We start from the raw sequence: 26,753 nt of genomic DNA, 5'->3' as shown, positions 1-26,753 counted from the left end.
AGGAGTTCTACCCCCAGGAGAGGCAGAGACAGACAGGATGGCTCTTGATCTGGGCTTGAGGGGGACAGCAGGCAATGGTTGAGTAGGAGCAGCCAGACCGGGGTGTTTTGTGGATCTGGGGGTTGGGAATCCACAGCCTGAGGCAAGAAGGTGAGAAAGGTTTGGGATGCAAGCTTGAGACTGAGGTGCTTAGAAAAGGTAGGGAGAAAGAGATGAGGCCGCGGAGAGGGTAGCATGTCAGGGAGAAGAAGAGCTCATCCAGGAAGGAGGTTGGGAGGGCCAAAGGAAGAGGGGGCATAGAGAGGAAAGGGATGGAGAGGCAGGGGAAGATGGACTGAGGACGCCTGCTCCTGAGTGCCGTAGAGGCCAGGCTTTGGAAAGGCCAGCCAGGCCGAGCACACACTTCAGTTGTTCCTGGTGCAGTAAGAGATTGCACATGGGCCATGGATAGCATGAGAGAGACCTTGGTGTGGGGTCCAGGCCCCCAAGAATCATCTGAAGCCCGCCAGTGGGTTCCCATTTGGGGACTCTGAGCTGAGCAGGCTGCTGTGGGATGGCTGCTTCTCTACTTGTGTCCAGGGGAGTAGTCCACAGTCCCTGAGTGCCCATGCAGTTGAGGGGTTCCATATTGTTTCTGTGTGGACAAAAAGAATAATAGTGACCAATCTCAGGCAGAGGAGACTGTTGCTCATTAGTTGTCTTTGTTTTGTTTTTTGAGACCAGGTCTTTAGCCCATGGTGGCCTCCGTATGTAGCCAAGGCCAGCCTTGGACCTTTGGTCCTTTTGCTTCAGCATTATAAGTGCTGGTATCGAAAGGGTGTGCCTCGATGCCTAGTTGGTTTGTTTTATTTATTTATTTATTTATTTTATTTTGTCAAGTATTATGGTGGCACATGCCTTTAATCCCAGCACTCCAGAGGCAGAGGTAAATGGATTTCTGTGAGTTCAAGAACAGCCTGTCTACACACAAAGTTCCAGGCCAGCCAGAACTACACAGTAAGACCCTGTCTCCAAAAACAAAACAAAACAACTTTATCTGTATATATGTATATTGATTTTTTTTTTGGGGGGGGGGTGTTTCGAGACAGGGTTTCTCTGTAGCTTTGGAGCCTGTCCTGAACTAGCTCTGTAGACCAGGCTGGCCTCGAACTCACAGAGATCCACCTGCCTCTGCCTCCCGAGTGCTGGGATTACATGTGTGCGCCACCACCGCCTGACGTATATTGAAGTTTTTACCTGCATGTATGTCTGTGTATCACTTGCATACATGGTGCCCACAGAGGCCAGAAGAAGGAGTCAGATCCCTGGAACTGGAGTTAGAGGCTTGTAAGCTGATATGTGGATGCTGGGATTCAAACTTGGGTCCTCTGGAAGATCAGCCAGTGCTTTTAACTGCTGAACCAGTTCTCCCGTCCTTGTTTGTTTTATTTTTTGAGACAGGTCTCATGATGTTGCTCAGGTTTGAACTCTTCCCGAGGGGATTCTTAGATCTGTGAGCCCTGTGTTGACATCAGGCAACCTAACCCCTGCTAGCAAGAGAACCAGATGTGTGCCTCTCCCGGCTTGGGGAGAAAGGTGCCTAGGTTGTGGTCACAGCATGTTCCCATTGCTGAACTGGGGCTGGTAGTGGATGGATGGTCTGTTCATTCTGTCCCTCTTGTCACGCCCTCCCTCCCTGTATGTCCTTGTCTGAGTGCTGCCTGTTGGCCTGGCTCTTGAGAGCTGGCTCTAATTACTTGTACTTCTTACTTACCTGGCTCCAGGTTTTACTACAAGAAAGGACAGCCGCCTTTAAAAAAATAATGATCTGTTCTTTGTAGGGCACCTTTCTTTTAAGTTAATGATGGCTATTTCTATTTATGGGAGCCCTCAGCCCTTGCTTTTCTGGCTGAGTCAGGAGTTCCCCTGAAGAGGTGAAACTGGAGACAGGAAGATTGTCAGAGGCCCTGCGGGGTGCCTGGGGCAAAGCACCCTGAAGGTATTCAGAGCTCCAGCTTGTGGTCACCTCCGCTGCTCTGCTGTGATTGGTGGAACCAGTTACAGGAGCTTGGGGGTGGGTGGGCTGAGTGTTATTGATGCTTTATTCCTTCTCCCCCACCTGCCTGCTTCACTATGTAGCTCTGAATCCTGGAACTCACAGAGATCTGTCTCTTGAGTGCTGAGATTAAAGGCATGAACCATGATACCCAACTATGCCTTGAATTTTTAATCCCCTGCCTCAGCCTCTGAAGGCCACCAGGTCCAGCTTGAGTAGCGACATTGAGAATTGAGACCACCACATGGCTTTCAGAGAGTTATGTTTACCTGGTGACAAATTCTTCAGCTACCAGTCGTGTAAGGAGGGCTGGACAGAGCCGGGATCCAGTTTGCAAGAAAGCACCAAAGTCCAGGCCAACTGGTTCAAAGTCAAAACTAGCCTTCCAGCTTCCAACTGAAGATGGCGCTCTGCCCAGGGCAGGCTTAGCAGCTAAATACAGTAATAACTAGTTAATCCAGAAAGACATACTTGAGCAGTGGCAGTTGGTTCATGGCCACACTGGTAGATCTCAGGCTGTGTACCTCAGCTTTCTACTTTTTTGGTTAGAGTATTTCAGAGCTCCTGGGGCCAGCCATAGACTGAACTTTGGGACCATCTCCAGCAGACTTGAACCCATTCCTGCCCACCCAGAGCATTCAGATTGAGATCACCTGTATGCTGGGTCCACTCCTGGAGTCCCTGCAGGTTGTCATGTTCCTAGTCAGCTGGAGTGGCTTACTTACTCTGTCAAGGATTGGGTGAAGAGGAGGTTTGGGGGCTTGTTTGTTTGTTTATTTGCTTGTTTGGGTTTTCAACATTATCTCACTCTGTAGCCCTGGCTGGCCTCTGTCTCCTGAGTACTGGGATCAAAGGTGTGTGCTACCACACCAGCTTTTGGTTTGTTTAGGAGACAGGGTCTCATTTGGCTCAGGCTGGCCTTGAACTTGCTCTTCGGTGTAGGGTGACCCTGAACTCTTGATCCTTCCACTTCAGCTTCTCTGATGCCAGGATCTCAGGGATGTGCCCACACACCATCTTTAGGTTTAGGAACTTGTGTGGAGTGTCATACTGTTTCCTTTAACCCCTCCAGTAGCCTAAGGGGTGGGCACTTTAGAGCCCAAGTTCAAGTGAAAGTCAGTGATTTGTCTAAAGTCTTGCTGTTAGTGTAAGGAAGATTCTGAATTTGAAAATACATCTGCCACAATTCTTGAACCTTCTCTTGCTGAAACATGTTGCCTCTTAGAGTTGTGTGGCAAGAAGGTCTTATTTATTTAAGTTTTTTTCTTTTATTACTTAAACTCATTATAGAAAGTAAATACCAACTATAACCCTTTTCATGAATATTTTTAAATTTTTATCTGGTAGGGGTAAAAGGAACGAAGGGGCTGGGAGTCATTAGTGTTTCACTGGAGTAGATTTTGTGTATGTGTGATCCTGGGGATTGAACTCAAGGTTGCCCATGCTAGGTAAGCATTCTGCCACTAAGTTATATCTCCAGCTAGAATAGGTTTTGTCAAGTAAAGTAACTGCATGTTTTTTGCTGATGAATTTTCAGTATATATAACTCTATATATACTGTATAAAGTCCTCATTATACCCATTTCTTCATTTGTTACATGAGGGTAATAATATCTACAGTAGGGATTTTTGTTGCTGTCCATGGTGGGGTTTTTTTGTTTGTTTTGTTTTGTTTTTGTTTTTGTTTTTCAAGACAGGGTTTCTCTGTGTAGCTTTTGGAGCCTGTCCTAGAACTCACTTTGTAGACCAGGCTGGCCTTGAACTCACAGAGATCCGCCTGCCTCTGCCTCGCAAGTGCTGGGATTAAAGGCATGCACCACCACTGCCCGGCTCCAAAAAAGTTCTTTGCAGTCCAGAATCACTCTGTACTCTGGAAAGTACTGGCATTCATCCCTCATCACCTCAAAACTTTTTCATGGACTTATAATTTCTCTAGAACTCTTGCTTCATTTCCTTTCTTGGTATACCCATACCAAACTGTACCCTAGCATCCTTCCAGCTGGTGGAGAATGGGTGGCATTTCAGCAGCACACAGGTGCACGTGTGCCTTCAAGGGGTCCTTTGGGACTAAAGGGGTGGACTCATGGAAAGCACTAGAAAGGCCTGTCTGTAAGCACTAGCTGCTGCTTTGTTTTTCTGTAACAGCCCTGGCTGTCCTGAAACTCACACTGTAGACCAGAACTCACAGAGATCCATCTGCCTCTGCTTCCTGAGTGCTGGGATTAGAGGTGTGCACCACCACCATCCAGCTAGTTGTTGTTTTTATTCTTTGGGAATTTAAACGGTTTTTACTTTCTGTTATGAATAATGATATAAATTAACAGCAGCGTTTAGAGATATTGTATGACTTTCTAGATTCTAGAGTCTAAGGGGGCTGAAGAGATGTCTCAGCAGTTAAGAGCACGTACAGGTTTTCCAGAGGGCCCGGATTCAAGTCTCAGCACTCATGTTAGGTGGTTCACAGCTGCCTGTAACTCCTTCAACTGTGTCTGTAGGGGGAGAGGGGCAGTCCTGACGCGCCCGCGCACACATACACACACACACACACACACACACACACACACACACACACCCCTACACACACTTTGAAAAATAAAAAGAAATGCCAGGCTGTGGTGGTGCATACCTTTAATCCCAGCATTCAGGAGGCAGAGACAGGTGGATCTCTGAATTTGAGGACAGCCAGGGCTATACAGAGAAATCGTGTCTCAAAAACAACAAAAAACAAACAAACAAAGAGTATTTTTTTAAAAGATTTTATTTATTTTTATTTCTGTGTAAGTGTTTTGCCTATGTGTATGTCTGTGTGCTGATGTGTGCCTAGTACTGTGGAGTCCAACTACGGCTCTAGACTCTCGGACCTGGAGTTACAGATGTCTGTCAACTGCTCTCTGGGTGCTGAGTGCTCTTAAGCACTGTGCCAGCTCTTCTGTCCCTAAAAGTAAATCTTTAAAAAAAGTTTTTAAAAACTAAACCGAAAAAGCAATGAAAGCAAGCTGGCTTTGGTGATGCATGCTTCTAATCAGCACTTGGGAAGTAGAAACAGGAGGACCAGGAGTTCAAGGCTAGCCTCTGCTATGAAGTAAGTTCTAGGGAAATGTGGTATATATGAAGTCCTGTCTCCAAAGAAGAGGAAGAGGAGGATGAAGGCCCTTGCTTAGGTCTGAGGATCCAGTTCTATGGTCCAATATCAAATACTGTCCTTGTAAATTTCTTTTGAAAAGGTTTGAGTATTTATTTTAAGTGAACATCTGAGTATATGTATGTGTACCAAATGAGTGCAAAGGCCAAAAAGGCTGTTGAGTCCCCTAAAACTGGAGTTAGCTACCATTGGCAGTTGTAAGCTACCCAATGGGTGCTGGGAACTGAACCTGGGTTTTTTGCAAGAACAACAGTGCTCTTAACCCCTGAACCATCTCACCCCCCAATATCCCTTTTTACCTGAGAACTAATAGCTGAAAAATAGCTTTTAATTTTTGTGTGTGAGGCCAAATTTTTTCTTGTTATTAGTCATAACTTATGTTTGTCTGTTGTTGTTGTTGTTGTTGTTGTTTGAGACAGGGTCTCACTTTGTAGAGTGACCTCTGCCTCTCTAGTGCTAGAATTATAGGTGTGTGCCTCCACAGCCAGGTGCCAGCTCCTTTACACATTTTGTGGTGTTTCACTTACAGGAAAAACCAACAGATAAAGGGCCTTAAAATATACCAGCACTTAGAAAACAGTTGGGTTGATCTTTGCTAATTAAAGGCCAGCCTGGTCTACATAGCGAATTCCAGGCCGGCTAGGGGAACGTCGTGAAACCCTGTCTCAAGAAAACGACATAAAAACGGGATGCAGCTGCGGGCTCAGGGCGAGGAAGACTGGCGTGGAACCAGAGTTCATGATGACATCTGCACAGTGAGATGACCTAGCAGGCTGTCTCTCTTTACCCTCCTATGGGGTTTGGAGGAGAGACGTGTTGAGACTCATCTGTGGCCTCGTCTCCGTCCAGAGCTTCCAGGTTTCTTGTCTCTGGGTCCTGGTGGCTGTGGTTACAGATGTGAAGCCTTCATGCCCAGTAGTTGTACTTTTCAAAGAGGAGAGCTGGGGTAGTGAGCCGTGTGGTCTGAGGTGTGCATAAGTAGGCAATTGGGAAGGTGGAAGGACGGGGAGGAACGTCTGCTCCCTCACTGCCCAAGGCCTCCTGTCTCTTCAGGCTCCATCTGGAAAGCCACGCTAGCCCTGGCAGGTGTGGGTGTGGGGCTGGCTGAGGCCAGAGGGTGGCAGCACAACCCCAGAGATCCTGGCCCCGTTACTGGAGGTAGTTTGAGTCAGGAACCTGCCTGGGCGACTCTCTCCTGCCTCTGAAGTCCTTATTTAGCTAACTTGATTGTAGACGTGCTATCAGTTCCCTCTGAGAAGCCGGGAAGCCGGAGTGTTGAGCTGCTCCTCCAGGAGTCTAAGCAGCAGGCGACCTGTGCAGAGCACAGGTAGAGGCAGAGACCTCCGAGGCAGATTGTGTGACTGCACCACGTTACTGGAACCGTCTAAGCAGGCCCTGTGTGAAAGAACCTCTTGGTAGCTGTTGGTTTTTTCTTGTTTTTGTTTTATGTGTGAGTGTTTTAACTTCATGTGTGTCTGTGCACAAGGTGCATGCAGTGCCTGTGGAGGCCAGAAGAGGGCACCATATCCACGAAAAAGAAAGAAATAGAAGGTTGTGAGCAACCGCGGGTGCCCAGCTCCTCTGCAAGAGCAGCAAATGCTCTTAACCACTGAGCCGTCCCTCCAGTGAAGTGCTTTCCTAATCATTCTTTATCAGTAAAAACTCAGGAGTCTGATATCAGGGTAAGGACCTGAGTGGTCAGAGAAATGGCGAAAAAGTGGCCAGTGACTTTTTCTTTCCCCTCTCTCTGTCTCTCTCTCTGTCTCTGTCTCTCTCTCTGCCATCCCTGGAACCTACACGGTGGAAGAAAAGAACCAACTCCACATTGCTGTCCCCTGACTATGGCATACAAGCACACACAGGAGCACAGGATAAATTAAAAATAAACAAATATGTAATGATGAAGCTCAGCAGCTTTAGTTTCCTTCAGACAGGTCGGCGCAGCTTCCATGGCCACCAAGAGTGTCTAGTAGCTCTTTGCTAGTGGCTCTCGTGAGACCAGGGTCAAAGGATGAGCCTGAGCGCTCTGCTAGAACCAGCTGCCTCCTTGGCCTTCACCTTCTTTGTTACAGTGTCATGGTGGCTGTGAAAAGGGAGCCAGGGCCTCTTGTAGGAGGCAGGGGATTGATCACTACATGTCTTGGGAAGGACTTCCTGTTGTCCCTCGGGGAGGGTGACTGATGATGATGTTGTCTGACTCTTCCAGGTGAAGAAGGCATACAGACAAAAAGCACTTTCCTGCCACCCAGACAAAAATCCAGACAACCCCAGAGCAGGTGAGCCCCTCGAGGACCTGGGGAGGAAGGGGCCTGCCCACCCGACCTAGCCCTGTGTCTGTGCTGTGGGCTTGGCTTCACATGGTAGGGGTATCCAGTCGTGTCCTTACCGTTCCCTGTCGGCCTGCCGTGTGCTGGTGCTGGCCCCTCTGACGTCTCCCCTGAGGAAGACACGACCACCCCTGTCCAGCTCCATCCGTTCTCTCCTCTTTGTTTTTGTGCGTAGCGGAACTCTTCCACCAGCTTTCCCAGGCCTTGGAGGTGCTCACAGATGCTGCGGCCAGAGTAAGTGGCGCCTCCTTCAACTGAACTGTGCCCAGTGACAGAGACTGCCGTGGTCTAGAATGCCCCAGCCTCGTGCATCTCGGGAGCCGAGCAGAGGCTGGTTCAACTGGCTGGGGTGTGAGAGCCCTCGACCCTCTGCCTCGTGGTCCAGTACTTGCCGTCCGAGCCCCGGCGATCCTGATGACTCTGGGTTGAGGGCAGGAAGATTCCTTTTCTCTGGCTGACTCTGCTCTGTCATCTTGCCCTCCCCATTCCCCAGGCTGCATATGACAAGGTGAGGAAAGCCAAGAAGCAGGCAGCAGAGAGGACCCAGAGGCTCGATGAGAAAAGGAAGAAGGTGAAGCTGGGTAGGTGACTGCTCAGGCTGGCCAGCCTCTGGCTTCCCTGGGCCCTGGCCATCAGTCTCCCTCACCTTTCTTCTCGGGGCCTTTGCCCAGGTCCTGGCAAAACTGTTCAGGAGGCTGGGTCCTAAAGGTACTCTCAGGAATGATATCAGTTAAGGGGTTTACTATTACAGTTAAGAAATTAGGGCTGGGGATGTAGCTTGGGGGTTAAAAGCACTTGTTGCTCAGGTAGAGGACCTGGGTTCGATTCCTAGCGGCCACGTGACAGCTCACAGCTGCCTGGAACTCCAGTTGCAGGGATCTAATACTCTCTCCTGACACGTGCAGGTACCAGGCATGCAGGCAGGGCAGACAGAGGAAACACTCACACACAAAAAAATAATAGTAACTGTCTTTGAAGTCCAGAAGCTGCCTGAGTGGGCACTCCCACTGAATGCCGTGAGTTCTCACCTCCAGTCCAGGCTGCCTCCTTCCCACCCACTCCAGCCTCTTCCTGCCAAGCCTCCACTCTGGGAAGCTCCCCAGAGCTCCAGGGAGCAAAATACAGCTCAGTTTTGTAAAGTGTGTTTTACGTTTCTTTGTTCAGTGTGTGAGTCTGCACGTGCCTGCCATGGAGCATTTGTGGGGTCGGAAGACGCCTCGCAGGGGCCAGTTCTCTCCCTTCCACCCTGTGGGTTCAGGAACCGAACTCAAGTCCTCCCGCCTGGCATTTTTTTTTTTTTTTTTTTTTTTTTTTTTTTTTTTTTTTTTTTTTTTTCGCTGGCACTAGAGACTAGGCCCGCGGAGTCATCTCACGGGCCCCAGTTCAATCATTTTTAATGAATTTACCAAACACACAAATGGGCCAGGGCCTAGCTTAGTGCTAGAACACTTGCTTAGCGTGGACAAGGCCAAACCTGGGATGAGAGGCAGGGGGATGCCAATTCCAGGTATTAAAGTAGGCAGGGAGGAGAGCAGTGAGCCCTGGGCCTGAGAGAAGGTTTGTACAGCAGCTGCCTGGCACGGGCTTGGGGTGTGGAGGAGTATACCAGTGTGGGAGTATACCCGCCCCCATCTTCCTGTCTGAGGAGAGGCCGCTGGAACTGTGGCCACAGTGACGCTTGGCAGAGGAGAGTGAGGAAGGAGACAGGGAGGACCTGAGATCAGTGATGGGAGGCACCGCCCAGGTCAGGCTGTGGTGCCAAACCACAGTGACAGAGAGAGGCTGGCAGCTCCACCCACGGGCATCTCTGACACAGGGCCCTGGGTGCTGACACGGCACCCACCTGTCCTCTGCTCACTTGGTGGAGAGAACCTGCTTGGTCAGTGTGAGCTGTTTTAACTCTTCCCATGCTGCTTGGCTGCAGCCCACATCTCTTCTCCGTGTGTCCCTCTGCAGTGTAATTTAGTAACTGGGTTTGTGTAGACACAGCAAGAGGACAGGTGGGGTTTGGTGCTGGTGCTGTTTGAGGTGTGGGGAGGCAGCTGGAGCTGGGGTGGGCTCAGGCCGTAGTAGACATGCAGACTAGAAATCGGACCAACCACCCTTGTGCCTAGACCTGGAGGCCCGGGAGCGGCAGGCCCAGGCCCAGGGGAGTGAGGAAGAGGAGGAGAGCCGGAGCACCACAGCACTAGAGCAGGAGGTGAGCACCCAGCCCCACTGACCTGAGGGTCATCCAGCTGGAGGGGGAGGGACCTGAGTAGCTGCTGTCTTGGGAGAGCTTGCTCTTTCTGTCTTCTGTGGGAGCTGGGTGATTTGTGCCACCTACAGGTTGCTGAGCCCTAGCTCGCAGGTGGAACCTCCCAGGGACCTTTACAAGGTGAGCCAACCTGGAGCTGGATCTGCACAGAATTGTCACCCCTCCGCTCCCCTGCCCTGCAGATCGCACGCCTTCGAGAAGAGGGTTCCCGTCAGTTGGAGGAGCAGCAAAGGCTGATCCAGGAGCAGATCCGCCAGGACCGTGAGCAGAGGCTGCGAGGTGAGGGTGCACGCTCTCCTGTGTCTCCTCCAGGGCAGTGCACCTCATGCTATTGATGGCCATGCCGGCCACTTCATGGAGGGTTATAGAGCTTCCGCCTGCCAGAACCCTGTGAATACCCCATGGTGCGCCACAGCGTCCTACTCTGACACACCAGTTTGTGGGAGCCTGTGTGCTTTTTACAAGTCTCAGTCCCAAGCAGAGGGAAAAGCCTTGGGGTACTTGGCCTCAGTGGAACTGAATGGTCTGTGTCTTTGCCCCTGGCTCCGACGATGTGTTCCCAGCTTTTCATTTGAGAGAGCTAACAGATGACCTTCAGGAAGTGGCTGAGCAGGCTACCCAGGGATGGGATGGGATTGTATCCAGCTTCTCCACCAAACCTTTTACCAGGGAGACCTTGGACTCTCTGAAATTTTACTTTTCTTCTTTTCCCAATATTTTTAGGAAGAACAGAAAATACTGAAGGCAAAGGAACCCCCAAACTAAAGGTCAGTCTGTGGGATCTGCAATCCCAGCACAGTCGTTCTCAGCAAGAACAGGCGCTTTCCTGTGGGAAACCAGCACCACTGTTGCGACCTTCCGGCATGCTCGGCAGGACCCTAGGACTGTCTCTCAGAGCCTGTCCCACCGGGGCTGTAACAGTGGCTGCTGTGGGCAAGACATCCTCAGAAGCCCTTTGAGATGGGTTCTTTTCTTTTTTCTTTTTTTCTGAGACAGGGTTTCTCTGTGTAGCCCTGGCTGTCCCGGAACTCGCTCTGTAGACCAGGCTGGCCTCGAACTCAGAGATCTGCCTGCCTCTGTCTCTGAGTGCTGGGATTAAAGGTGTGCGCCACCACGTCTACTTGAGATGGCTTCTCATAGTGTACAAAGTGCCCATAAGACTGATCATGCCGCCTCCCTCTCAGTTTCTACAAGCGGCGGCAAAGTGGATAGTCTAAGTTGCCAGAGCCTGGAGAGCGGCAGGGTGCTGCTCAGAGCGGCAGGCTCACGTGTAGGTCTGGTGTGGTTCACGGTGGTGCTCTCTTTCTAGCTAAAGTGGAAGTGCGGGAAGGAGGATGAGTCCCAAGGTGGCTACTCCAGAGACGTCCTGCTGAGGCTTTTGCAAAAGGTACACTCTGCTAACCCCCGCCACCTCCCGTCATCTCGGATGCCCCTGGACTTCATTAATGTTGCTACCCACTCCTTTCTTGTCTGTCTGGTCACCATGGGTCCGTTCTCTCGTCACTTGAGTTAGCATGTGCCCCTCTGGCCAGCTTCCCTTCCCTGCCTAAGCCTAGCCCTTTCCTCGAGGCTCAGGGTGTAGGGGGATGTGCTGGGGAGAGGAGGTGGCTGTCTGGAACAAAAGCTCCTCCTCTTCCCTGCTCCCAGAGTCGAGACAGCTGTGCTGTGTACTCGCCTGGGTCTCGGTGCTCTGTCCACCTCACCTTTACTGTCCTGTATACCTTGGGAAATGGGAACAGCTAAATCTCTCCAACCTTGCTTCCCTGGGTCCCTCATAATAACAATTCCGGGGTTGGATTGTAGCATAATGGGCCACGCTGTGTGTCCAGTTTTACTTCCTCTCTTACCCCCGCAGTATGGAGAGGTTCTCAACCTGGTACTTTCCAGAAAGAAGGCAGGCAACGCCATAGTGGAGTTTGCAACTGTCAGGGCCGCGGTGAGTGCTGTGTGGGGGCCACTGGCAAGTCTTGTCATTCTGGACAGGGGCTCAGTATTACAGGCCCTCCCAATTAGGTGCCCCCACTGCCAGTGGGTCTTTAGGCCAGCTGGAGAGTTGGATCTCCCCAAAGGTCTCCTGGCTTCAAGAATGCTCTGACTTATTTCACTCTGGCTGGCTCCATACCGCACCCTCCCCCCTGCCCCGGCATGGCCTCCCCCCTGCCCCGGCATGGCCTCCCCCCTGAATGTTCTTTTTTGTTTCTCCAACTCAGAAGGTGTATCTCCTCCACTCTCCCACAAGAGCCCGAACTTGAGCATAGTGTTGTTTGCAGGTTGCTGAGGTTGCCTAGATCTGCTTGGAAGACTAGAATGTTGGTTTAGTCTTTCTATGGGGGTAGAAAGAGCCCCTTAGAGCTGGGTCAGATGGACAGAGACTGGATACTCTGTTTGGCAGGAGCTGGCCGTCAGGAATGAAGTGGGCCTGGCGGACAACCCTCTGAAGATTTCCTGGTTGGAGGACAGCCCCAGGGCACAATGGACTTGAGGGACACAGGATTATCAAAGGTAAAAAGCCAGGAGCCCCCCCCCCGGGGTCTGCTTGTGGTCTGGGACCCTCTTCAGCTTCCACTTTCTCGGGTCCTTTCTTCCCAAGTCCAGATGAGAGTAAAATGGGGTGGGTGGGTTCACCAGCCCATGTAGGAGGGCTGACTCCCTGCTCATCCCTCTTCTCTCTGGGATACCAGAGGACCCTATCCTAGGTTCTTTCTTTTTCTCCCTCCTCCCTCTCCCTCCCTCCCTCCCTCCCTCCCTCCTTCCTTCCTTCCTTTCTTTCTTTTTTTTTTTGAGACAGGGTTTCTCTGTGTAACAGTCCTGGCTGTCCTGGAACTCCCTCTGTAGATCAAGCTGGCCTCAAACTCAGAGATCTGCCTGCCTCTGCCTCCTGAATGCTGAGATTACAGACATACACCACCACCTGGCAGTTTTTTCTTTTCTGTTTTTATTTGTCTTTTTCTGGCACTGGATCAAACCCAGGGTCCTGCTCATAATTAACCCCCATGCTACCACTAAAGTACACCTTCAGAGCTACACAGTAGTTGGCCCATGCCAGACATAGTGGCGCATGCCTCTAGTCCCAACTCTCGGTGATTTCTCTGAGTTCAGGGCCAGCCTGGCCTACAGAGTAAGTTCCAGGGCTACACAGAGAAACCCTGTTGAAAAATCAAAAAGAAAAGAAAAAAGTTTGCCTTGTTTACCCTTCTCCCTGCTCTCCTCCCTGCCTAGAGGGCTTCTGTCTGTTTGCTCTTGGTCATGGGGTAAAGGATTTGGAGATTAAGCAACCTAGTGTGGGGTGAAGAGGCCAGAAGGCAGGTGTCTCCGCATCCCACTCCCACTGACTCTTGACGAGCACATCTCCTCTAGAGAGAGCGTCATGTCCCATGTTGAACCTGCTGCTGCACTTGTGGCCAAGAGTGCACCTTCCCGCTCCCGTGGGCCCCGGGCCGCTTCCTCGTCCTTACAACTCCACAGAGGCTTGTGTTCACTCTGTCCTTCATGGTCCAGGATTTTTAGCCTGACTGCAGAGGTTGGGGCGTGGGCTCCCGGTCACTCTGTTGGAGGGATGATTGCTTTGGAGGCAGGAGCTCCTGGCGCTTCCCTCCTCTGAACTGCCTGGGTACCTGCTGGCATGTCCAGGGTCTCTGCCTGGGTACCTGTCCCTATACCTGCCTGAGAGATTGGGAGCTTCTGGGGAGTGTGCTGTCTTAGTAACTTTGCTATCGCCGTAAGGCAGCTTACAAAGGAAAGCATTTAATTTGAGGACTCATGGTTCCAGAGGTTATAGAGTCCATGATCATCACGGTACGGGGTATGGCAGTAGGCAGGATGCTGGAGCAGTAGCTGAGAGCTTATCTGCTGAGATAAGCACAAGGCAGAGGGAGAGCTAACTGGGAATGGCATGAGCTTTTGAAACCTCAAAGCCCACCCCCAGTGACACACCTCCACCAGCAAGGCCGCACTTGCTAATCTTCCCCAAATAGTGCGGCCTACTAGGCACCAACATTCAGACGGAGATGAGTCTGTGGGGGCCGTTCTCACTCAAACCACCACAGTGTCCCAGACCCTGGAGAGAGGAGGGACATGAGCTGGTCTAGGCCAGCTCAGGATCTTGACTTAAAAGAAGCCTCTACCACTGGGCGGTGCTGGCGCACGCCTTTAATCCCAGCACACGGGAGGTAGAGGCAGGCTTCAGCTCTGTGGCTCTGTGAGGCCAGCCTGGGCTACAGAGAGAGTTCCAGGATAGAACTGCTACACGCAGAGAAACCCTGTCTCGAAAAACAAAAGAAGCTTCTATTATTCAGTTTCAGCACTCCACATTCCAGGTCACACTCTGTAGGTTGTATTAGAAAAACCTTTATTCATTGCCCCTGTATGCAGAGGAGCCTCTCAGCTGGGCACGTCTGCACAGGAGCAGGAAAGAGACCTCATAGATGTGGCTTTGCGGAGGCAGGTTGGGCACAGCTTCCCTCTACCCTCCTTCACACTTGGAGTGGCTGGGGCCAGACCCACATGGCCCAGTGCTTCTGGTTCTGGATTCAGATGTGGCCAAGCCACAGACCTGGCTAGTAACGCAGTTGGCAGCGTTGGTCCGTTTGGGATGAGGCCGAACTCCACAGGCCTGTTGGAGGATGCTGGAGCCTCTTGGTGCATGGTCCTTTCCTTGACCTAGTCATCCCCTCTGCTGGGAAGGAAGGCTGCTGTTTTCACAGCCCTTCCCAGAGGCCCCACACAGAATACTTGTGGGAGTTTCCAGAATACTCCTCTGCAAGCTGCTGGTTCCTGGAGCTGCTTCCTCCCTCATAGGGATTGCTTGGGATCTGTGGGCAGCTTGAGTCTCATGCTCTCTATTTTGCTAATGATTGTTGGGTATTTCCCCTGCTTTCTCCTCTGCTGGCCTCACCTGCTCTGTCAGCCCCTCCTGCATTTCTTCCTTTCCTTATCCACACTTCTGACGTTTCCACACTAGTGTCTGGCCAGCACCAGCCAGTGGACTTGGTCTAACAATGTCAATGTTTATGCTCTGTCGTCCAGTATGGTAGCCATGAATCAGGTGTGGCTGTTGATTTAAAATATGGCTCAGTGGGCTGGAGAGATGGCTCGTCAATTAAGAACACATACTGCTCTTCCAGAGGACCCGAGTCCAATTCCTAGCAATTCATATCAGGTGGTTCACAACTGCCTGTAACTCTAGCTCTGGGGGCATCTAACATCTTTGGCCTCTGCAGGCATCTGTGTATACTTGCGTGTGTGTGTGTGTGTGTGTGTGTGTGTGTGTGTGTGTGTGTGTGTGTGTGTACGTGTGTACACAATTAAAAATAATGTTTAAAAACATCTTTAAAATGTGGCTAGAGGGCTGGCATGTGGCTCGTTTTGGTGGAGTACTTGCTCAGCATGCATGAAGTCCTGGGTTTGATCACCAGCACCACCTAAGGAACTGGGTGTGGTGACACACGCCTGTAATCCCAGCAGCAGGAGGTGGAGATAGGAGGGTCATAAGTTTAAGGCCACCCTCACTAAATAAGAGACAAACAAAAATTGGCTAGGGTGAAAAGAAACTGAATTTATCTTCCTTCCTTCTTCTTCCTTCCTTCCTTCCTTCCTTCCTTCCTTCCTTCCTTCCTTCCTTCCTTCCTTCCTTCCTTCCTTCCTTCCCTCTCTCCTTCCCTCCTTCCGTGTGTGCACAAGTGGAGGTCTGAGGTTGATGTTAGGTATCTTCCTTGATTGCTTCCCACTTTTCATTACTGACGCAGAGGCTCTTGCTGGACCTGGAGTCTGTCAATCTGACTAGTCTAGCCAGCCAGCCTGCCTGGGGACCCCTGGTGTCTGCATCCTGCACGCTGGATTGCAGGCGGGCCGGCACCCCTGCCCAGCTCCTCTCTGTGGATACTGGAGGTCTGAACTCAGGCCTTCCTGCTTGTGTAGCAGACACTTTACCACTGAGCCGGTTCTCTAGCCTCTGGAACTGAACTTTCAATTGTTTGTACTTCAGTTAAATCAAACGATCCCATGAAGTAAGTGGTAAGTGTCTGGCCTCCCCTCTCTTCTCTTAGTCTCAGTTAGATTCTTCTTCCTAGACGTGTCCTGTGATTGGTGGTGGTGGCTTTTAGAGCAGCCCAGTCCGAGTCCTGCTCCCTGACTCGCCCATGCCACCCTGTCTCTCCACTGACCTCTGACCGGTTCCTGTGGTTGCAGGTGTGGTTTCCTTTTCCAGACCTTTCCAGCTTCCTTCAGGGCGCCTGCCAGAAAGTGACCCCATAGATTCCCAGCCGGCGTCGGTCCCTTCACTCTGGGTGCCTTGGAGGACTGGTCAGCAGCCAGAGGGCAGGCTGAACTGTGGCTTCTGTCTCCACCTGCTCCTTAATCCACACTGTGCCTTCCTTCCCTGGGTCCCCAGGCTCCAGTCACCACAGTTCTCTCTGCCCTCACCGAGTCAGAAGTGGGGCTCACCAGGGAACTGCTCCCTTAGCATCTCTAGAACTTCCTCCAGAAGTGAAATTCCCAGGTCCACTTTGAAGGAAAAGAAAGGGTCGTTGAGGTCCGGAGTAGGTGTCCTCGGGAAATGGGGAGTGTCCACAAGGTCCTCCTCTGAGCCCCGGTGGAGGGGGCCTGTCAGGGAGATTGCTGAGGGCAGGGTGGCCGAGTAGGCAGCCGTGTAGGCTGCTGGGGGCTCCAGAATGTTGGGGCAACTGGAGCTCTCTCTGTAGAGACGTGGGGGCTTGGGTGGGGCCAGCAGGGTGGCTCGGGGCTGCTCATCCCCCCACAAGGGCAGACGCCGGCCATCTGGCCTCCCTCGCAGTTCCCGGATGACCTCTCGGTTGCTGTACTCTTCATGGTCACCAGCAGCAGTGCTGGCCTGGCTGAGTATGCTGCCCTGCCGCCGGAGTCGGGGCCGCGGCCGCCCCAGGGTTAGTCTCTTGAAGAAGGAGGCATTGCGGAAGGAACCTTTCCGCCAAGTCTCCATGGACCTCCTCAGTCAGCCTGCAGGTCTGGCATCTGAGAAGCCCCACAGAGGGGCTCAGCAGCAGCTGGTGACCATTTCCTAGAGTGCTGGAGGCCAGGAACCAGGGAGCCACCCCTCAAGGGCTAGCGGCCGGGGATTTCTGCTCAGCGTGGTCCTCTGTCTTGTTGCGTCTTGGATCACGGTGAGACAGGACTAGCAGGAGGGAGATTGTGTCTGGGAGATCCGAGTGCTGGGAGGGGTTCCCACCTGGGTAAGAGTGGCCTGGTTACTTGATCGGCGTGTGGCAAAAAACCAAAGGAAGCAGCAGCGGTACTTACAGAGCAGAGCAGGATACCACGGGGCTGGGGCTTGGTGGGCAGGGTTGGACCTCCGGAGGGAGCATGCACTCCTAGAGGCAGGCGGCAGCTGGCCCGTCCCTGTCCCTGTCTCAGGTGGTTCCTGGCGTGTGCCGATCTCCTGGCCGGTGTAGGACTGTGCTCTCTGCCAGCATCTGGGGACTCTGATTAGTGGCTTGGCTGTTGTGCCAGCATGTGGTAGAGATGTTTTCTTTTCAGCTGACTCAGTCAGGTGGGAAGCTGGTTTCATGCTCTGAGGTAATTGCAGCATCCGCAGGCTGGGATTGGGGCAGCTGTGACCAACACCCCAGGGCAGTGGGACGCTTCAGATTCCTCTGGGGACTGGTCTGGGGACAGCCCTGCCTGGTGCGTCACCAGGTTACTTCCTTTCTAGTCAAAGCCACCACCGCTGTGACCCCGCAGGCCTGTCTGGCTCCCTAGCCCCAGATGTCTCTGGGAAGAAGAGCCCAGGGAGGCAGTAGAAAAGTTGAAAGGCAACTTTTGGAGCAATTGTCGGGGAAGGAGGAGAGGAGAGCTGCCGGTGTGGGTGACTCAGCCCCTGGGCTGGCTGACAGGCCCTCATTAGCCAGGCCACAGGAATGGTGGGGAAGGATGTGGAGGGTGTGTTAACAGGGAGCAGCCCCATGCCTGTAAAGGGCTTGCTCCTCCCGGGTGCTGGGGGCATGCCAGCGGTGACTTGAAGTCGTCCTCGAGGTAGAGCAGTACGAACTGGGGGAGGGGCAGTGCCCTCCGCACAGCCCACAGCCGGGACATCAGTGTGGCCGCTCAGTTTTTCAGTCCCCTCTTCACCCCAGAAGGCCAGCACCCTTCTGCTCCTGTGGTGCTCAGTCCTTTCTCTCGGGCTTGTGCGCCTCATCTGGGGACCCCCTTGTAGAGGGGTCCAGGACGTACCCCTGGCTGCTGTGGATTGCCAGTGGTTGCGGGGAGGGTGTCTGGTAAGGGCTCTTCCTAGGGGTGGGGGAGGTGTAAGGACAGGGGGCCAGACTGGGTATCACTTCCTGTTTACCTGCACCCCGACTACAAACAAGTTAGCCAGGGCCCGGCAGCCCAACTTCAGCCACTCCCGTGTTATTTCCCGGGTCGCTGACTTCCCAGCCCTCTGCGGTGGGAGGGCACCAGTGTGGCCGCCCCCAGCCGGAGTCCACGGCCCTTTTGTTGCAGATGGGCCACCACACTTGCGAACGCTGCCCTGCCTTGCCTCTGTGCCCACCTCGCTGGCTGTCCCACCCTCTACCAGCTGTGGGGTCGTACGTGGTACGCAGCTCCAGCTGCGCTAAGGGAGGAAGGGTCTGAGTCATCCGTTGGCCCCGCAGACTGTGGGCTTGGCGGTACGCTGCTCTGCTCTAGGGCTGCTTCACTTCACAGCCTTGGCCCGTTGGCGGCTGCCTGTTGTCCTTGGGGTACTAACGTGTGCCCCTCCTCAGTCCCCTGCATGGCTAGCAAGATCATAAAGAAAGCCACGGGCCCTGCCCTACACTAGCCTGGCTTTGTGTCTTCGGAGGCAAGCTGGACTCGGGCTAGCTTTTCTCATCCAGAGTGGGGCCCTTTGAGGCTGTGCACGCCCCCCTTGTGGACCCTCAGCAGGAGCCAGACCACAGCAGGTGGGGGTGCTCTGGTGTGTCCAGCAGCTGAGCCTGGGGACCCCTGTACCTCAGACATCTTCCTCTGCTGGAACCCTGCCAGGCTGAAGCCATGGTGGAGAGAGAGTGTCAGATAAAGGGCTGAGGAAGTGAAGTGGGAGGACCAGACCAGCGCACGGGGAAGTGATTCATGAGCAGGGTGGAGATAGTTGGGGCGTCCTGGGTAAAGGGAGACTGGGGGAGCTGATGGAGCAGCAAGCAGCCTGGGAGCACAGGCCTGCTTTCTCTGAAGGCTCCTGGAGGAGTTGGAATCCAAGATGTCTGGGTCCTTCCTTTGCCCTTTTTAAGACTTGGCTCTATCTGGGCCCTAGACTGAGTCATCTGTGGGGCTGGGTCCTGCTAGCCTGATTTCTCTGTCCCTTCTGTCCCCAGGGCTCAGTGGTGTCAGAAAGGGACTATGAGAGTCTTGTCATGATGCGCATGCGCCAGGCAGCTGAGCGCCAGCAGCTGATCGCCCAGATGCAGCAGGAAGATGAGGGGCAGCCCACGTAGCCCCGGCTCCGGCTCCCCCACCCCACACCCTTTTCTGAATCATCACCAATAAACTTTTTAAAAAAAGTCTACTTTTCTTCGTCTTGAGCTCGGCTTTATCTGAGAGGGCTTCACTCAGGCCAAGGCTTCATCCATGGATAGGGACAGAGCAGTAAAGAATGTCACATTTCAAGAGTCACTACACAACAAAGCTGAGGAACATCCATCCACTCATGAGAGCATTTTATTGGCTTGGACTAGCTGTGCAGGATCCAGGGAGTGTTCTCTGGGTAGCCTGCCTTCAGCACATGGCCTAGAGCAAGAGCCAGGGTCAGGCCTCTAGCTGTGGGAGCTGAAAGCACCAGGAGAAGGCCTGCTGTGCCCAGCCGACTGGAGCAAGGTTCCTTAGGCCGTTCACAGCCCGTCGGTGTTGGATGAGGAAGCGGACAGGAAAGTGGGCGGGGCAGACAATGTTGCAAGGATCGGGGGTCAGGGCACATGGTGGTCACACGGGTCAGCTCCCCCAGGTCAGCCCTTGTGCAGGCACCACACCAGCGTCTGGCCTACCCCAGTCATGCTCAGCACACGGAAGCCCTTGAGTTCCAGCTTGTCCAGCACTATGCGAGGAGGGTCGTTGACATAGTATTCATAACTGTGAAGAAACCAGGAGAGCGGTGTGAGGAGACAGACACCACACCGTGCAGGTACCTCCACAAAGCTGGTGTCTCCTCAGAGCCTGGCCTGTCTGCTGGGCGCTTGCCTGCTGAGAGGCTAAGTGCTCATTCTCTGTTCTGCCCCTTGCTACACACTTGGTTTTATTCTCCCTAGTCTGACGAAGGTGCCATTACTGATCCATTTGATACGTGAGGAAACAGGCTGGTTAGCTCTGCCTGCCGTAAAGAGCAGACCCCAGGATAGCCTCAGAGCTGCTGTGTGTTAGTCTAAGCACCCCACTAGGCTGTCTGCCCTCCTCAGGAACTCAGGCCTCTCTCTAGCTGCCCTGCAATCCTGGAGCAGCAAATCAGGTCAGCACCTGGGTCCATGGGTCCTTTGCTGGTGCAGAAAGCTTGATTTCCCTTGAATTGTAAAGAACATGAGGCGGCCGGGCAGTGGTGGCGCACGCCTTTAATCCCAGCACTCAGGAAGCAGAGGCAGGCGGATTTCTGTGAGTTCGAGGCCAGCCTAGTGTACAGAATGAGTTCCAGGAAAGGCGCAAAGCTACACAGAGAAACTGTCTCAAAAAACCAAAAAAAAAAAAAAAAAAAAAAAAAGAACATGAAGTGGATAAGGGACCCAAACCCCAAGCTTGGCATCCTGAAGCAGATGAGGAAAGAGATGGAATTGGCTCCTCCCTGCTTTGATCAAGGGGCTGGGATCTGATTGTCTTCTCTTCCCTTCTTGCACTTGGGACTGGCAATTCTGAGGATCAGTGAACCCACTTGGTGTTCCCCCCCCCACTAGGGAAGGTGTGTTGGTTTGAATGAGTGGTCCCCACAGGCTTGTATAATTGAATGTTTGGTCCTGTTTGGGGAAGCATTGGAAACTGTGGCCTTGTTGGAGGTGTGTCACTGGAGGTGGGCTTTTAGTTCTCAAAAGGCCACTCCAGGCCTAGGGTCTCTGCCTCCTGCTTGTGCATCAGATGTGAGCTCTCCGCTACCACTCCAGTGCCTTGCCTGCGTGCCTGCTGCCATGCGCCCGCCATGACGGTCATGGGCCCACTCAATGCAAGTCCCCAGTTAAATGCTTTCCTTTATAAGTTACTGTGGTGGCTTGAATGAAGAGCGCCCAAAGGCTCATATATTTGGATGCTTAGTTACCAGGGAGCGGAACTGTTTGAGAAGGATTGGGAGTATGGCCTTGGAGGAAGTGTGTCACTGGGTGTGGGCTCTGACGTTTCAAAAGCCAGTGCCCAGCCAGTGTCTCTCTCTCGACGGCTACCTGCAAATCAGGATATAAAGTTCTCAGCTACTGCTCAGCACCTGCCTTCATGGTGCCTTCTCCCCACCGTGATCATCATGGACTTATCTCCTAAAACTGTAAGCAAGTCCTTAATCAAATGCTTTCTAAGAGTTGTCTTGGGTCACACTGTCTCTTCACAGCAGTAGAAGTCTAAGACAGTTGCCTTGGTCATGGTGTCCATAGCAACCGAACACTAGGACATAGGGTGAGGAAGCAGAAAGGGAAGTGGTGGTGTTTAGACACAGATGATGTGGAGGATGCTGAGGGAAACGGCCAAATGCCAGGCAGCCAGGAGCTGGAAGGAGGTCCCAGGTGTCCTGCTCTATTTCTGGGGCTGGGCTCTGGGACTCAACCAGCCCTTAAAGCCAAAGCTTTGTCTTTGCTGATGGGATCCACTTTAGAGCGGAAAGGACAAGGCAAGAACAGCTCGTTCCCAGAGCCCCAGACTCAGGACAGGCTGTCCTAGACTTCCACTAAAGATGAGCTGCTTTGGGAAGGAAGGCTAGGGGCTTGTGGGAAACTCCCTCGCTCGGCTTAGAGCCCTGTGGGGGACGAGAGATGAAAGCAAGCTCTACAAGAGGCTTGGTTGTGTAAAGAGCAAGGCTTGATGGTCGTGTAAAGGGCAAGACTTGATGGTTGTGCAAAAGGCAAGGCTTGATGGTCATGTGAAGGGCAAGGCTTGATGGTCATGTGAAGGGCAAGGCTTGATGGTCATGTGAAGGGCAAGGCTTGATGATCATGTGAAGGGCAAGGCAGGAGGAGGCACTGGGAGGGAGAAGGAAGATGCTGGAGGGTACCACTTCTTACAAGTTGTTTCCCAGGACACTTCTCTTTGAGGCTCCTAGGTGCTGCATCAGCTCCGGGTCCGAATGCTCATCACCCACAATGGTGGGGCCCACCTCCTGCAAAGTAAGCCACAGTAGCTGCTTAGCTGGTGCTGGGCTGCAGCGGGCAGTCCTCCTCCTCCTTCTCCCCTCCCCACGGCCCCGAGGAAGCCATAGGTCAGTGGAGGAGGGGCGAAGCTAAGAGGGGAGCAGGGTGGGTCCTCCCTGACTTCCTAGACTGCTGCCTATTGGCACCTCCAGGCCAGATGCCACCAGCCATGTGTCCTGTGTATTGGCATCACCTGGAGAATGAAAGAAACGAAAACACCTGTCCACATGAGAATTTATATAGAGGCATGCAAACTTGCCAATTTATAACCACTACCAAAATGAAAAACAAACAAAAGCCCATTGTATGTTCCTATATATGAACTATATATATGTACTTCCTATATAGGTGAGGACACCTTGCAGTGCTTGTCAGTTGATGAGCACAGAAGTAAAATGTGGCAAGTCTTAGCCTGGCGGTGGTGCTGCATGCCTTTAATCCCAGCACTCGGGAGGCAGAGGCAGGCAGATCTCTGTGAGTTCGAGGCCAGCCTGATCTACAGAGTGAGTTCCAGGACAGGCTCCAAAGCTACACAGAGAAACCCTGTCTCAGAAAAAAGAAAAGAAAAGAAAGAAAGAAAAAAATGGCAAGCCTGTAATTCCAATAGGAAAAGGTGGTGAAGAGAGGAGGAAGCTAGCTTGAAGGGCAGCCTGGGCTACAAGGTGAGACTCTTGTTTAAAAAAAAAGGGGGGGGGGCTGGAGAGATGGCTCAGCGGTTAAGAGCACTGGCTGGTCTTCCAGAGGTCCTGAGTTCAATTCCCAGCAACCACATGGTGGCTCACAACCATCTGTAATGCGATCTGGTTCCCTCTTCTGGCCTGGAGGCATACACACAGGCAGAACATTATATACACAATAAATAAATAAATCTTTAAAAAAAAAAAGGGTGGTGTAGCCTTACGATAGACTCCTATTGGCAGGAAAGACATCCTGAGACATGAGAAGGCATCAATGGACTTTGAAAACATGGACATGAAAGCAGCCAGGCTTGGGAGAACACACAGACAAATGTACAGTTAGTAGTTAAAGCTCATGGACACATGTTAAATTGATTCTAGTGATGGTGCACAGCTCTGAATATACTAAAAACAGAAACCCTCACAGACATTAAATCGTGTGCTTTCAACCAATTAATGCTTTGGTTGCATTGCTTATCAATAAAACTATAATTTCAGAGAGCCAAGCCTGGTGGGACATGCCTGTAATCGAAGCACTTGAGAAACAAGACCAGCCTCCAATCATAACAAATTTGAGGCCAGTCTAGGCTACATGAAGAAAGAAAAAAAAAAAGATAAGAATTAAAAGAAGAATTACTATTTGAGGGGGACATTTCCAAGCTTGGATTCCCACATTCTCCGGAGTTTCTGAAGGTCTGGGAAAGTGCCCAGCAATCCATATTTTAACAACTGTACAGGTTCTCAAACCTCGGGCACTGCCAAGACCTCTCCTGCTCTATGATGAGCCCACCCTTCCTGCTTCATCCTGTGGGAGCTATAGGCATGCACCCAGGGCTGGAACCCTGGAAGAGAGTATTGTTGGAGGTTTTTTGCTCTTTTAGGGGGCCCGCCAACCCAGCTCCCAAATAAATCCACACATGGAGGCTTTTTCTTAATTATGAATGCCTGGCCTTAGCTTGGGTTAGTTTCTAGCCAGCTTTTCTATGCTTTAGATTATCCCGTCTGCCTTTTGCCTCTGGGCTTTTCCTTTTCTCTTCCTTTCTTTGTTTCTTACTCTGTGGCTTGCTATGTAGCTGTGTAGCTGGGTGGCTAGCCCCTGGAGTCCTCCTCCTTCTCTGGTTCCTAGATCTCCTCTCGTCTTCCAGATTTCTCCTTCTATATAGTCTCTCTGCCTGCCAGCCCTGCCTATCCTTTCTCCTGCCTAGCTATTGGCCGTTCAGTTCGTTATTAAAGACCATCAGGTGTTTTACACAGGCACCGTAACACAGCTTCACAGAGTTAAACAAATGCAACATAAACAAAAGTAACACACCTTAAAATAATATTCTACTACAGGAGGGGGCATCATGTATCCTTTGAAAGTTACAAAGGGGCTTCTGAGGCATCCAGTACAGTACCTTTCCCCAACTCCCAGGTGAGGAAGCTGCACCGAAGGATGACCTCAGACTCCCGCAGACTCCCGCGTGGTGCTCTCCCGAGGTCGCCTTTAGCCCTCTCCTCCCTCTCAAGCTCGGAGTTCTTTCTGCGCTCCAGAACTAGCCCTGCCTTTGCCTTCCTTCCGGCCCTGGCTGCAGCACTCGTGAAGCCGGTCTTTGGTGTCTCCGCGGAGCTCCCCGCCCACCCAGCCGCCTGACTCTACTCAGTGTCCGCGCCGCGGGGGGCGTGGCAGGGGGGGTTGCCGGGGCCACCAGGGACTGTCACAGTCACCCACGCCGGATACTCACCATGCGGATCTGGGTGCTGATGAGCAGGTAGGGCATGGTGCGTGGCTGGGGCGGCCGGTGACCACAGTCCCGTTACTCCCTTCTCTGGCCGCGGGCGGCGCTTGGCGGCGGTGCGGCCACCGCGCGGGCCAATCAGGAGCGCGCGTCGCGGTCCCGCCGCCCGGGAGATGAGGAGGCGGGTGTGTCCCGGCCGACTCCACCAGCAGCTGTGGCCGTGGCGGCCAGGGCTCCTGTCGCCCCTTTGCCCTCTTCCTGCAACACCTCCACGCGCAGGCTCCAAAGTCCTGGCGGATGCCTGCTGGTTCCCGCCTGTCCCTACAGTGGTGCAGGGCGAAAACTGCGCTGTGGACCCGGCTGCAGCCAAAGGGACGCGGGGACTGCGTGTCTTTACCAGGACGCGTCCCCGGAGAACTTAAGTGCACGGGGCTAGGCTAGACGCGAGTGTCAGGTCCTTGCGCCGTCCCGCGTCCCGGGCTCTGTCATTTTCAGTGTGGCTGAGGGTCGGTCCTTGCACGCCTTTGACCCTGCACATCAAGTCTGTGAAGCACCCGCGCGCTTGGCTGGGCTCCAGTCCGCCAGTCCTTTGGGCGCGGAACCGGGTCCTCCTGCGGGGAGCCGAGAGCACGCGCGGATCACAGGGTAGCACCCGGGGCAGAGACGAAGCGATCCCTGAACCTGATACCCAAGGGAGGGCGTCGAGTTCACAGGCAGCTGGTCCACGCCCTCATCTAGATGCACCAGAAGCTGACAGTTCAACATTCCTCAATCGACACGTTATGATTGGTTCCCTAAAAAGCAAAGCAGAGCAAAACACGCTGGAACACCCCCGCCCCCGGCCTGGAAACCTGCACTTCTTACCTAACTGGTCTAATTTATTTATATCGTCCCTTCCTGCCCGGGACCAGCTCTCTCAATCTCAACGATTTAACTTAGAGGAATAAGGCACATCCATGTTTAGAGCTCAACCCCCAGTATTGGGAGGGAAAAAAGAAAAGCCTCATCATAGGACCTATAAAGAACTCCCACAGGGGCGGGCATGTAGCTAAGCTGGCGCAATGGTTCACTGAGTTCGATCCCCAGCAGCACACAAGGCAGGGTGGGGCTTGATGCCGCCGCGCCTTGGGGACTGTGAGCTAGAGTCTGTCTACCCTAAGTAGTTGTTGTCAGAGTATTTTATCACAGCAACAGGAAGGAAACCAGGGGCGGGGGAGGGGGAGAGAGAGACAGACAGACAGACAAAGACAGAAAGACAGAGAGAGACAGAGACACAGAGACAGACACGGAGGGAGGAATCTGTCTCAACCACAAACCAAGATCAAATAAGCGAAAACAAACAGCAAACAGAGCCCACAAACCAACAACAGAAAGAACCAATAGGAACAACAACAGCAACCGACTTGACTAGGCACTTCATGAAAGAAGACTCGGAAATGATCGATAAGCTTATAACCAGATCCTCAAAACCTTTAGGAGTCCTAGAAATGCAACGTATTTATCATGAGTCTGTGTCTTCACGTGCCTTGTCATGACTCACTCGGGAAGGTCTTAAACGATTTTCAGGAGTTGGTTCTCTCCTCCCACAATGTGGATCCCAGGGATCAAATTAAAGTTGTCAGGCTTGGCAGCCAGTATCTTACCCACCCAGCCATCTCCACGGACCCTAAACCTCAATTGTTTGTTTGTTTGTTTGTCTTGGGTTTTGTTGTTGTTGTTATTTTGAGACAGGGTTTCTCAGTGTAGTTTTGGTGCCTGTCCTGGATCTCACTCTGTAGACCAGGCTGGCCTCGAACTCCTCACAAAGATCCACCTGGCTCTGCCTCCCCAGTGCTGGATTTAAAGGTTTAAAGTGCAGCATCACTGCCCAGCCTAAACTTCAATTTTAAACCTCCAGATACTGCCCTACAGATAAGAAAGAAAAGAAAAAACTTAAAATTTGTGAAGACTTCCAGGTGTGTGGTTCCAGCTACTTCAGAGACTGAGAGAAGAGAAACACTTGAACTTGGAAATTAAACACCAACCAGGACAACATAGTGAGATTCCATGGGGTTGAGGGGAAGGGGGCTCACGTCTAAGCCTAGCACTCAGGAGACAGGATTGCTTCAAGGTCAAGACCAGCCTGTGACACAGTGTGAATATTGTCTCAAAAAAAGGCCCCTGTCCCACAGGACTAGAGAGTGGGCTCAGAAGTCAGGAAAACCTGCTGGCCTTCCAGGGGCCCCTAGCTCAGTTCCCAGCACCCATATCAGGTGTGACTCACAACTGCCGGTAACTCCAGAT

The 26,753-nt window shown here is 52.5% G+C and overlaps 3 protein-coding genes across 3 annotated transcripts in view; 1 reads left to right on the top strand and 2 right to left on the bottom strand.

Moving 5' to 3' along the window:
* Dnajc17 (DnaJ heat shock protein family (Hsp40) member C17) overlaps positions 1–19,275 on the top strand; it is a 33,530-nt gene extending 14,255 nt beyond the window's left edge. Inside the window, 11 exon segments of the mRNA XM_028885966.2 lie at positions 7,384–7,453; positions 7,680–7,738; positions 7,998–8,085; positions 9,619–9,704; positions 9,944–10,040; positions 10,485–10,528; positions 11,071–11,148; positions 11,617–11,697; positions 12,154–12,211; positions 12,214–12,263; positions 19,085–19,275. Of these exon segments, the coding sequence (XP_028741799.1) occupies positions 7,384–7,453; positions 7,680–7,738; positions 7,998–8,085; positions 9,619–9,704; positions 9,944–10,040; positions 10,485–10,528; positions 11,071–11,148; positions 11,617–11,697; positions 12,154–12,211; positions 12,214–12,263; positions 19,085–19,204 (831 nt within the window). The 3' untranslated portion in view covers positions 19,205–19,275.
* C4H15orf62 (chromosome 4 C15orf62 homolog) lies at positions 15,374–17,846 on the bottom strand. Its single transcript, XM_028885968.2, has 2 exons — positions 17,034–17,846; positions 15,374–16,962 (listed from the first exon to the last, which is right to left on the bottom strand). Exon 2 carries the CDS (start codon positions 16,714–16,716, stop codon positions 16,186–16,188), a length of 531 nt encoding a protein of 176 aa, XP_028741801.1. The 5' UTR covers positions 16,717–16,962; positions 17,034–17,846; the 3' UTR covers positions 15,374–16,185.
* A 121-nt stretch (positions 19,276–19,396) lies between the features above and the next one.
* Gchfr (GTP cyclohydrolase I feedback regulator) lies at positions 19,397–24,583 on the bottom strand. The gene is made up of 3 exons (XM_028885929.2): positions 24,477–24,583; positions 21,950–22,044; positions 19,397–19,835 (listed from the first exon to the last, which is right to left on the bottom strand). Exons 1-3 carry the CDS (start codon positions 24,510–24,512, stop codon positions 19,712–19,714), a joined length of 255 nt encoding a protein of 84 aa, XP_028741762.1. The 5' UTR covers positions 24,513–24,583; the 3' UTR covers positions 19,397–19,711.
* Positions 24,584–26,753: the final 2,170 nt, after the last annotated feature.

Source organism: Peromyscus leucopus, chromosome 4 (assembly GCF_004664715.2).
Source record: "Peromyscus leucopus breed LL Stock chromosome 4, UCI_PerLeu_2.1, whole genome shotgun sequence".
Lineage (NCBI taxonomy): Eukaryota > Metazoa > Chordata > Mammalia > Rodentia > Cricetidae > Peromyscus > Peromyscus leucopus.
This window is presented reverse-complemented; position numbering and strand designations above follow the sequence as displayed.